Here is an 11,222-nt window from a genome sequence, read left to right as displayed (position 1 = left end):
ATTTATTTTGATTTCAGAGAGAGGAAGGGAGAGAGAGAGAGAGAGAAACATCAATGTGAGAAAAACATCAACCAGCTGCCTCCTGCACATGCCCTGACTGGGAATCGAACCCACCACCTCTTGGTATATGGGATGATGCCCCACCAACGGAGCCACACCGGCCAGGGCTGAGGGTATTTCTGTTTTGACAGATGATTATCAAGGGGACTTTTGATCTTCTTGGTTGAAGCCAGCTGCCCTGCTAGGGGGAAGGGAAATGCTATGTCCCCAGAGTTTGTTCGAAAACAGGAAAAGTCTACAGTGTTGAATATTTGTGACAGTTACAGTGGAACTTGCCCTGGAGAGCAGTCCTCTCGCCCCTTCCTACAAAGGTACGGATGTGTTTGCCTCACCTCCTCCCTGAGCCTGCTGCTCCTCGAGCCAGTCCTTAAAAGGAGCAGTGGGTGCCACATTGGTTCCTTCTGGTGCCAGGTCTGCGCAATTTCACTTCCCTGGCGTCAAGTGGATGCTTAATGAGAGGCTGTGACGCGGGCCAGCAGCCTTGTTGAGAAAAAGCAGCCTCAGTCTGGGCCTTATGCTGGCTCCTCTCATTGCCTTTCCCAGCCTTGAGTTCTCCCCCTCGGTGAGGTTGTGGTTACCCAGTGTCAGCCCTTCCTCATAAGCCCCGATAACCCTTGCTCAGCAAGCCGCTTGCCGCGGTCTGTGGATGCTGATAAATGACTCAAGAGGCAGAAGTGAAGTGGTTGGTGTCTTTACTTTCCCCTATGCCCTTGATCCCCTCTGATTAGTCCCCAAAATAAGAAGGTATGGTGGGTTTTTGCAGTTTCCTTTGTTCTTCTGGGGAGCTAGTACCATCTTTACCTGTTATTTCAGTCCCTGAGGCCAGGGTTGGGATTGGAGTTGACTGGTGGTCAAACCTTCCCAACTTGTGCCTTGTTGGGTAGCTGGGGAGCTCCTGCTTCCAGGGATCCCCAATTACCCATCCCTTGACCATAAGAAAATATATTCATGCTGCTCCTTTGAGTGACAAAACTTAACACTGGGAGGCATGGAGCAAACTCCACAAGTCGAGTTTGTTTGTGGGGGAAATACCGGTGGGAGTTCATGAGATTCCTAATGATGTGAACAGAGGAAAAGAGAAACCGCTCTGAACTGTGGGAGCCAATGTGCAAAGGCAGGCAGAAGCACTTAGCACAGCGGTTCTCAACCCGTGGGTCGAGACCCCTTTGGGGGTTGAATGACCCTTTCACAGGGGTCGCCTAAGACCATCAGAAAACACATATATAATTACATATTGTTTTGTGATTAATCACTATGCTTTAATTATGTTCAATTTGTACCAATGAAAATACATCCTGCATATCAGATATTTACATTACAATTCATTACAGTAGCAAAATTACAATTATGAATTAGCAACGGAAATAATTTTATGGTTGGGGGTCACCACAACATGAGGAACTGTATTAAAGGGTCTCGGCATTAGGAAGGTTGAGAACCACTGGCCTAGCACATCCTCGGATCCCACTGGTGGGTGGGGACAAAGAACCCTCCCTGTAAGAGAAGGGCCACTTCCTGAGGCTTTGACTCAGCTAGACTTCCCGGGATAAACGCTGGTGAGCTCTATACACCATCCCTTGTTTCCCTGAGGGTGTACTGACCCAGTGAAGATGAGACTAGAAGAAAAAGTAAAAGAAAAGATGGCAAACCAAGTAGACAGGTCACACCAAATAGCTACTTCATTTATTCAACAAATACTAAGTGCCTTCCAGGTGGCAGGCTACTATTAATAAAGTGCCTATTGTGTGCAGGCATATTTTGCGTACTCTTTAATTTTTTGAACAATCCTTCAAGATAGGTATTACCAGCCCCATGTTGCAGATAAGAAAACAGGCTTTTAGAAGTTAAATTGACCAAGGTCATCCCGCTGGCAGATGGCAAACAGGATTCAGATTCAGTCTGTCGGATCCCAAGGCCCATGTGTGTCCCATCATCAAAAAAGGTCCTTCCCACCCTGGCCGGTGTGGCTCAGTTGGTTGGGCTTTGTCCCATGCACTGAAAGGTCGCTGGTTCAATTCCTGGTCAGGGCACATGCCCAGGTTGCAGTCTCGATCCCGGTTGGGGAAGTGCAGGAGACAGCCGATCGATGTTGCATCAATGTTTCTCTCTCTCCCTCAACCTTCCTCTCTAAGAATCAATAAAAAATCTTTTTAAAACAAAACAAAACACATATCTCCCTTACAATATGGTCTGCTGTTCCTCTCTGCGAAGTGATATGGGCCCAGCACAGGGATGCCTCCTGCCTCTTCCGCGCTCCCTGTTTTGAGGCCTTCGGTAAAGTTGTCATCTCCCTGCTGGTTTCCTGTTACACTCTGTGCCCTCCCTGAGTTCCTCCAGCTCTGTGCCTGGGCTCCTGAAAGCCACGTCTCATGAAGAACTTCCCACTTTTAAGGGCAATCTTGTCTGTTGGTTGAGAAGAGAAGGGATTCTAAGAGGAAGGCTCCCAACCAGCCTTAAGGGTCCAGGAAGAGAGAAAGCCAGCCTTCCAGGACCCCGAGTTTTGTGGAGGGGCATCTACCCACGTTTCCCTCCTGCTCCATTCCTGGTTCTTAGAGCAGGAGGGGTGGCCCTCATAGCTGCTGGTTCCCTTTATTCTGAAGAAGGGCTCCCTTTTTGTTGTTGTTAATCCTCACCCCAGGACACTTTTTCCATTGATTATTTTAGAGTGGAAGGGAGGGAGGAGGAGAGGGACAGAGAGAGAAATATTCCTGTGAGAGAGACACAGCGATTGCTTGCCTCCCACATGCCCCAGCCTGGGGCCTGGAACAAACCCAAGTACGTGCCCTTGACCAGGAATCGAACCCGAGAACTTCTGGTGCATGGGCCGGTGCTCCACCACTGAGCCACACTGGCCTTTGTTATTAAAGTTCAGTGATCTTTACCTCGCCCTCCATCTTCCTTCAGGGACGATGTCCTGGGCCAGTCTTCTTTCCAGCGCCTAGGGACTCCCTTCCTCCTAACATCCTTTTGGATGCGACTCTCAGGGAGAGAAGCCCTATCTGTCCACAGCCTTCTGCCCCGCTTTCTCTCTTGCTTATGTCCTGTTGTGAGGACTGAACCAGAGCTCTGCCCAAATACTAAACTCCCATCCCACAGTCAACGTGCTCTGGCACATCCCCTCCAATAAAGGCACATCTGTACAGTAAGAAGCATTGGCATTGGGAGAAGTTTGTGAACCTTAGAATTCAAAGTCTTGATCACAATTATTTTTGGAGACACCTGCATTCAAGGGCTCTGCCTACCCCAGCGCCATCCTTTGGGAGTCATGGGCTCCAGGGCCAGAGCAAAGCTCCAACGCCGTATCTGTGTGACTGGAAGGCGAGAGGAAAGCTTGAGCTGGACTCTCATTCTTGCCTATTCATTTCACAGGGGTCTTCCTCCCATACGCATAGGAATGTTCCCAAGCCTTTTCCAGACCCCTTTGACCAACCCACACCAGCCTCTTCCAGCCCCTTCATCTCAGCCCTTTCCCGCCCAGCTTTCTCACTCTCCACCACAGGAAGCTGGCAGCCCCACTCACTGGCCTCTCCAGCATCTTCCCAGCTGCCTCAGCTTCCCACCAGCTCTGAAGCCAGGAAGCTCCCCACACAGGGGCAGCGCTTCCTCGTCCCTCACAGCCAGCAGCAGGCAGGGAGAGTCCGGCCTGTCTTTGCCCCCAGCCCCCCATATATGCTGGTCCAAACCCTCACTGCCCAAGTGTGGTCCAGGAGTCAGCTGCATAGGCACCAGCTGGAGATGCATCAGCAATGAAAGTTCCCAGGCCTGCCCCCACCTGCTGAATTAGAATCTGCATTACTCTGGGCCTTAACATGTGAGAAGCACTGCTGGAAACCGTCGGAGCCCCTCCTCACGCTTCCTGAATAGTTGGGGAGGGTGGAGTGAGAACCAGTGAGGAAGCCCAGGCTGCGACCTCATGGTCAAGGCCTCACTTTGACAATGGAAATCCTGGGGACAATCTGGATACTCCCCAGAGAACCTAGGGAAGCCGGTGAGACCAGAGAGGAGCAGCCATGGCAGGAGCAGAGAGGAGGGGAGCAGAGGGGGTCCCATGGGGAGATCCAGGCAAGGGCTCGGGGGCAAAGGGTACACGTGATGAGAAAGGAAGGGTTCCTACCACCATCCCAGTCCCTGTCCCCTGTCGGGCACCTACATTGAAGAACGGTTCCTGCTGTGCAGGCTGGATCTGGCGGATGACTAGGTTTCCTCCCTCCCTCTTGCTGGCAAAGTCACTGTCGCCCACAGGCTGCATTGCTGGTAGTGTGTGCTCAGGAAATGTTTGTTGAATTGAGAGGAAGCCACAGCTTGTGCGGAGTCTGGATAATTCACCAGACGTGGGCCTCAGAGGAGGGGCAGAAATGGAGACTTAAGTCGGAAAGACAAGCCCTGCTGTCGTACTTATGGAGAGTCGCTGTTTCTCATCTCTGAGATCCTGTCTGAGTCCCTGCTTTTGCCTGACTGTGGTGCAGTGAGGTGGTGGGGGAGGAAGTAGGTGATGACAGGAAATGACCCCAGGCTGCAGGGTGGCTCCCTGTCCCCATTCAGGGTGCACTCAGTGCCTGATCTGGTGTGGGGGGTGGTCCCTGATGGTAAGCTCTCCCACTTTACTGTGGGGAGAGGAGACTGTTCCCTCCCCTCCCATTCTCACCTCATTTCAGAAAGGACGTCTTTCTAGGGGAGACCTGAGCCTGCTCTTCTAGCCCCAGCTCAGCCTCTGCAGCTGTGGCCTCCCTTTCTCTGGGCCTCAGCCTCCTTTTCCAGAGGGCAGAAGGCTTCTGGCCGCTGGATTGGCCACCCTCTGAGTCTGGGGCTGTGAGTCATCTGGGTGCAAGGCAGAGGCGAGGGGAAGGGCCCAGGCCTGGACTGGTCATGCCAGCTGCTGGGGGCCTGCACTGAGGAGCTGGACGCTGGCAGATGGAGAGGGAGGCCACGCAGCCAGGTGCTAAGTGCTTCTCACCTTGCTCTCTCCCTCGGGTGGGGTGGGGAGGGGCGGGGCCAGCTTGTGGCCAGGGCTGCAGTAGACCCAAGAGAGGGCTTACCAGCCTCAGAGACCAGGTGGGAAACACACATGCACAGGGATGTGCACATGAGGTGCAGGGAAGGACAGCTCCTTGCCCCCACATGTCACTGTGCCAGAGAGTTTGCCAAACTGTTGAGCCAGACGGCCATAAACCACAGCAACCAGACGCCCATCACAAAGAAGGCTCTTGACTGCGATCTTTCCTTCTCTTCCCAGTCTGGTGGCCCTGCTTCCAGGAGCTTTGCTCAGCATCTCCCTGCAGGGCCAGGGCCCCCTCTTCTACTCCTCACACCTCCTGTGCCCCTCGCTCTTTGGCCAGTTCCTCTGGGGGGCCTGCTTCGCGGTGCCAGGCCCTGCTGGGCCCCAGCCTTGCCAGACCTGTCTTTTCTGGGTTCTAGGGGCCCTGCTCTTCTTTGTGGCTCAGAGCAAGCCTGGACTTCCTGCTCAGCCTGGGGCTCATCCCACCACACAGGCCGCTCAGAACCATCCCACGGGGACACAGGACTCTCCTGGGCACCAGGCCTCAGGCACACGCTCTTCCCAGGCCCGGGGCTACCGGCGCCTCCTAGAGAGAGGTCAAGGGGAACCAAGTCAGTGTTTTGAGGAGAGCCAGGGACCGGATTGGCTGTCGAAGCTTCTGATTCCCCTTTTGTCCCCTCCGGGGATGCTGGAGCTGGGCTGGTTGCCAGGGCACTCGGGGGTCTGCCCTGCTCCATCCTGCTCTGTGTCTGTGCATGTTCTTTCTCACTCAGAGTCTGGCTGGTGCTTTCACTTCCCTGAAACAAGAGATTGGCACTGCTGGCTGGCCAACCAGGGCTCATGTCCCTAGCCCGCCCCACCCTCTGTCCAGGTACCCACCTCCTGCCTCTCCACCTCCTCCTTGTCTTCCTTTGTCTCCCACCTGGAAAAACACAGCACACAGTAGGCCCTACTCGTATCCACCCCACTCACGTCACCAGCACTGTGACTCCAGGGGCTCCAGGGTCTCAGGAGCAACAGAGCCAGAATAAGGCTCCGGGATGCCTCCCTTCCAACCCGCCTTGAACACTGCCCTCCTTAGCCCCATCTCAGGTCCCCCGCTGCTATTTATGGCCAAGCCTGAAGCACCCTGAGTTCTGTGGAGACTCCAGGCACGTCCCTGCCTGCGTTGCCTGGGAAAGGCACCTGACTTCCCGGGGGAAGGTAACTGCTGTAATTACCACCGGCCTCCCTGGGCACCAGGCTCTTGCGGCTGCTGCCTTTGCTGATGGCCTCTCCCTGCATCTCATTAACTGGCCACCAGGCCGCAGGCAGCAGGCAACCAGGAGGCAGAGGCCCGGAGGGCCGGAGCGGGCACCCGGACCAGTGTGGGTCCTCAATTCCTGGGGCAGAGGGGAGCCAGGAAACCAGGAAGCTCAGACGCTGCCCCCTGTTACCTGCGGGCCCTGCCAGTCAGCCTCTCCGTCCCTCGGGCTTTGCTGTGTAGGGCCAGTGCCACCAAGGGTCTGCTAGATTGCCCACCCCGAGTAGTACCACCTGCAAGAAATGGCCCACAAATCAATGTGAGAAGAGGGCCTTCGCAGCCCGGCTCCTTCACCAGCTCATGGGACCCTGCTCCTCCCTCCCTCCTAACTCACCTTTGCCATCAGGGGACCGTGGTGGGGGCTGTAGCTTCCCGTGGCTCCTGGGACCTAAGTGAGGCCAGGGAAATGGGGAAAGGGAGGGTGACAAAGGATCCAAACACCAGTTTGGAGCAGGGACCCCAGTTGTCCCAGGACCAGGAAGCTGTGGGTCATTCCTGGTCCCGTTGTGGGTTTTCTGGCTCCCACACAGAGCCCTGGTCTGGCCATCAGGAGGGCTGGGTCCCTTGCTCACTTTGCCACTCCTGGCTCAGCGGCAGGCCAGCCGCTCCAGCACCAGCCTCCCCATGTGTAAGACAAGGGGCCAGGGATCTGCAGAGCTCTGTTCTGCGTCAGGCCAAGGGCAGGGGAACTCGGGCTTTCACCCGGGAGGCGCCAACAGCTCAGCGGGACCCAGCACAGACTTCCTCGTGAGCTTCTCCCCAGACAACTGGGGTCAGAACCAGGGGCAGGAGCTGTGGTTTAGAGGGTGAGCAGGGAGGACATGGTGACCTCCTCTGATAGCAAGGGAGAGGAAGGAAGATGTTCTTCCATGCTTCCTTCCAGCTCTAAAAATAAGTGGCAAACCAAGAGACAGAGAAAAGAGAGGAAGAGGGGGACAGGGGTAAAAAAAAAAAAAAAAAAAGCCGAAGAGGGGCAGGGAGTGAGGTGGGGTGCGGCTCACCCCTGGTGCCGCCTGCCCTGCCGGGGCCCTCATCCTGAGGCTTGCTGGAGCCCTGGAGCCTGTGGAGACAGAGAGGCGTCAGGCTGCTGGTGCAGGGAGGACAGAGGCTGCAGCAAGACCCACACCTGCTCCACCTCCCCCACCCGAGCCCCAGAACTGAGGGCAGCAGGAAGATGGTGGGCCCAGGAAAGATGGGGGACCCAGTGCTCACACAGAGCCCTGACCTGAAGGCCCAGGCAGACCCTCACCACCCGGAGGGTCCTAGCAGCTCTCCAAGAAGCACCCACAGTGAGCCGACCCCAAGCCCCACAGCACGTCAGCCCAACAAGCTTCCCTGCCCTGCCACCCACGTGGGCTTGGCCTTGTCCAGGTCCCATGGGCGGCGCCAGTCACCCTGTGCATCCCTGTGCCGGGCGAGGCGGGCCAGGTCAATCTCCTCCCGCTCCTGCTTCCACTGCGCATAGTCCCAGCCCTCCTCTAGGGGCCCCCACACCGGCCGGTGGGGAGCTGAGCGTCCCAGGCCTGGATTCCGGGGCTCCCGGGCACCCTGCCAGGAAAAGACACTCAGAACTATGGGGTAGCAGCAGAAAGTGCCCTTAGTTTGGAATGGAAATCCAGAGTCTACTAACCCCTTCCTCTCTCAAGGTTTCACTGCCCCCGTGTAAACATTAGATATGTTCCATCTCTAGTGTGCTGTTTGCGATAGGCATGGTTTCCAGCCACTGGCTAGCTGTGTCTTTTGGGCAGTTACTTAACCTCTCTGCGTACCATTTCCTCGTCTGTAAAACGGGGAAATAGTAGCACCTACCCACGGGGATGCTGCAGGGGGGTGTGGCCAGGCCTAGCGTGAGGGCACCCAGTGGCTGTGAGCAAGAGCCAGGACTAGGTGCTGCTGCCACCTAGAGGTCGAACCTCACACGTGGCTGGTCCCTGGCTCCCTCCCGGCCCCACCCACTTGCCACCAGAGGTCCAGATAGGGTAAGGGGCTGGATCACGGGTCTGGCTTACCCTGACTCTCACTGCAAGACCACCCAACAGAGGGACTGGCCCGAGAAAGGAAGAAAGGGTGGGAATTCTTGCTGGTGCTGCCTGGCCATGTCCCCATCCCCTCTTGAAGATATACCCTCCGAGCAGAATCCAAGCTGGCAGCCATGTGCATGAAGGAGCTCCGGCCCACGCCCTCTCCAGGTGACCCTTCTGCCCCCTGGTTCCTCGGTCTGGGCTTCTCACTTACGATCCGCTTGGCCTGGGGGAGGTGAGTCCGGGCAATGTGGCAGAGCGGGGGGGAGGAGAGGCTGCACACCGGGCCCCTGGGCTGCCCCCACCACCCTGCTCACCTCGGCTTTGTTTTCCATGGTCACGGCCAGCTCCACCCGCTCCCCCAAGCAGAAAGTATCAGCGAGGTCTCCCACCTCCTCATCCTCCGGCATCTCATTGGCTGCTCCGGGCCCAAGGGTGCTCCTTGCCCAGTTCCGGCTGACCACCCGCTTCTCCTGCAGAATGAGGTGCTCTGCCCTCAGGCCTTGTGGGTAGTGCTGGGGGCTGGGTCCTTTGGGTGGCTCCCCAGGCAGGGCTCCACCCTGGCCCTCCCTGGAATGCCCGCAGAGAAGCTGACTCCACGGGTGTTCACATGCCAGTGGCATTAGGTTATCGAGGCCTGGGGCCACCCTGGGGCCCAAGATGCCACAGCGACGGGTCATCTCTGAGCTGGGAAGTGCAGAGCAGTTGGACAATGGGGCTTTGTCCCTCATCCACGGTTCCTGGCATTCAGTCCCAGTTCCCTGACCCCTGGGGTTTGGGGTTTAGGAGTAGCCCAGGCTTTGAGGCCTATGTACAGGGCTGTGGGGCTGAAATGGGTATGAGGAGGCTTCTATTGGTTGGCCTTTCATCTGTGGCCCTTAGGGGATGGGGGACAGCAGTGGCTTGGGCTGCTTGGGGTTGGGGGCTGGAGAGTAGCCCAGGACTGTAAGTGGGAGAAGCAGAGGGGCAGGGGGGTTGTCCTCCCCTGACGTGGGCTGGGCCTCCACCTCCTGCCGCCTGCCCTGCCTGCGGGTGGGGCTTACACCGGGAACCTGGCTGATGGTGACGGTGAGGCTGTCAGGGCGCAGGAGCTCCGGTGTGGTCACAGCCATACCCCCCTGCTCCGCCTGCCGCCGGTCCTCCTGGATCTCCTGTGGGACGAGCTGGGGTCAGCATAGGCCCCAGAAGCACAGAGACACAGACGCCAGCGGGACACCAGGAGGCAGTGTCCCACCAAGACCCTCCGGAGCCTCTGAGATGGACCACACCCACCCTTGCCCCGTCCCCAGCCCGAGCCCTCAGGGAGAGACCACAGCACAAGGGGTGCGGGTCAGACAGGGAGAGCCCACCCAGCTGGTCCTCCCGCCCCTGGCACAGCCCACTCACCTGGTACCTGCGTAGTAGGGCCTGGTTCTTCTTTCGAAGAGCAACTATCCTCCGGTCCAGCTCTGCATCCTTCTCTTCCTGCCTGTTCATCGGGGACTCGGCCCCATGAGGCCCCTGCGGAGGGCAGGGGGCCCGCGACCCTGACTGCTGGGCCCAACACTCACCAGTGCCCCAACCTCCCCATCAACCTGATTCTCACCACCCAAGGAACAGACCTGAGGCCCGGAGCTGGGGGCACAAGGGGAGACGGCACAGAGAGGGCCCAGCCCCCACCCCCGAGGCCTGTCTGCCCATCGCTCTGCATTCTTGGGCTCAGGTCAAGGCCTCATACCCAGGCCCCAGGCTCCCAGCAGGGGCTGCCCCTCCCCCGGCTCTCCAGGGAGTGCCACTGCGGAGCACAGCCTGGAATGGGAGTTATAAATGGCTCTGGCAGCAGAACCTGCCGTGACTGGGAAGTTGCCAGGGGACTCAGGAGGCCGAGGAGCGAGCTGTTTGGCTCGCAGGCCGAGAACCACAGTGAGAAGAGAGGCCCCTGATTCGTCCTGAACTCCCAGGCCCTGGACCCCACTTCCCAGGCCTGTGCCCAGCCTGTGGGAAAGCGCTGTCCCCAGAGGTCCAGCCTCTCGGGGGCGTGAGCTGCTGGCAGTGGGCACAGGAGGGAGCCGGCTCCAGGGAGGCCCAGGTCCCTCCCTGTCTGGCTGCAGGGTCTCCTTGGTCACCAATGCCCCTGCCCAGCCCTCTGCCTGCCTAGGCACAGTCCTTTTCCTCCCAGGCCCAGCTGTCCCCAGCTGCCGCCAGAGTATGGCTTCCTGATGTCTCAACCCTCTCCCAGCCCCAAGAAGCCCTCCACCAAGGGCGAGGTGCCACTCACAGCTGAGTGCATGGCAACAGCAGGCACGGAGAGAATTCCAGAGCAGCCCCGGGGGAGCCGAAGCAGGAGGGACGCTGGAGCCACTGGAGCCAGGCCTCTGCCGGCCTCTCCCTGCCGGCTTCGCTGCTCAGCACACGAGATCATGTTGTGATTACAAAAGACTCCTCTGGGCTCCCGGCCAGGAACGCCTCGGCCACTGCCCCCACCCATCCACCCTCAGAGGGCGAGGACCAGGCCGCCGGCAGCCAGCTGGTCCTGCCCAGCACCTCTCCCTGCCCTGCCCAGTGTCCCCAGACAGACCGACAGGACTTCTCCCTGGCAGGTCGAGCTGACACAGGGGACCTGCCCCAGGCCCTGCTTTCCCCATGGCCCTGTGCCCAGCAAGGCCCCGCCTGGCCTGCCTGCAGCCAGATGGGCGGCCTTTAGCCCTCCCTTTAGTAGAGAAAGGCCCACAGGACACAGGACACAGCCCCTCGGCAACCTGGTCTGAGGGCCCCCACCTCAGAGGAGCCTCCCTCACTCTCCTCCCCAGCCTTGGTGAGAACATAATCTGAAGCGATCAAGAAGCTCACCTGACCTAGTCTC

The 11,222-nt window shown here is 58.1% G+C and overlaps 1 protein-coding gene across 2 annotated transcripts; it reads right to left on the bottom strand.

Annotated features, from left to right (window-relative positions):
* Positions 1-5,177: 5,177 nt before the first annotated feature.
* CCDC9B (coiled-coil domain containing 9B) lies at positions 5,178-10,859 on the bottom strand. 2 transcript variants are annotated; one of them, XM_070425179.1, is made up of 11 exons: positions 10,638-10,859; positions 9,767-9,880; positions 9,424-9,531; positions 8,698-8,853; positions 8,484-8,606; positions 7,711-7,907; positions 7,361-7,419; positions 6,694-6,747; positions 6,493-6,592; positions 5,936-5,978; positions 5,178-5,853 (listed from the first exon to the last, which is right to left on the bottom strand). In XM_070425179.1, exons 1-11 carry the CDS (start codon positions 10,845-10,847, stop codon positions 5,323-5,325), a joined length of 1,695 nt encoding a protein of 564 aa, XP_070281280.1. In that variant the 5' UTR covers positions 10,848-10,859; the 3' UTR covers positions 5,178-5,322. The 2 variants fall into 2 exon arrangements, with proteins under 2 accessions (XP_070281280.1, XP_070281284.1); XM_070425183.1 differs by lacking the exon at positions 10,638-10,859 and adding an exon at positions 9,982-10,134.
* Between the last annotated feature and the right edge of the window lie 363 nt (positions 10,860-11,222).

Source organism: Myotis yumanensis, unplaced genomic scaffold (assembly GCF_028538775.1).
Source record: "Myotis yumanensis isolate MYYU_CA2020_CCGP unplaced genomic scaffold, mMyoYum1.0.hap1 SCAF_1, whole genome shotgun sequence".
NCBI classification, from domain to species: domain Eukaryota; kingdom Metazoa; phylum Chordata; class Mammalia; order Chiroptera; family Vespertilionidae; genus Myotis; species Myotis yumanensis.
The sequence above is the reverse complement of the archived record's forward strand: the minus strand, read 5'-3'. Positions and strand labels throughout refer to the sequence as shown.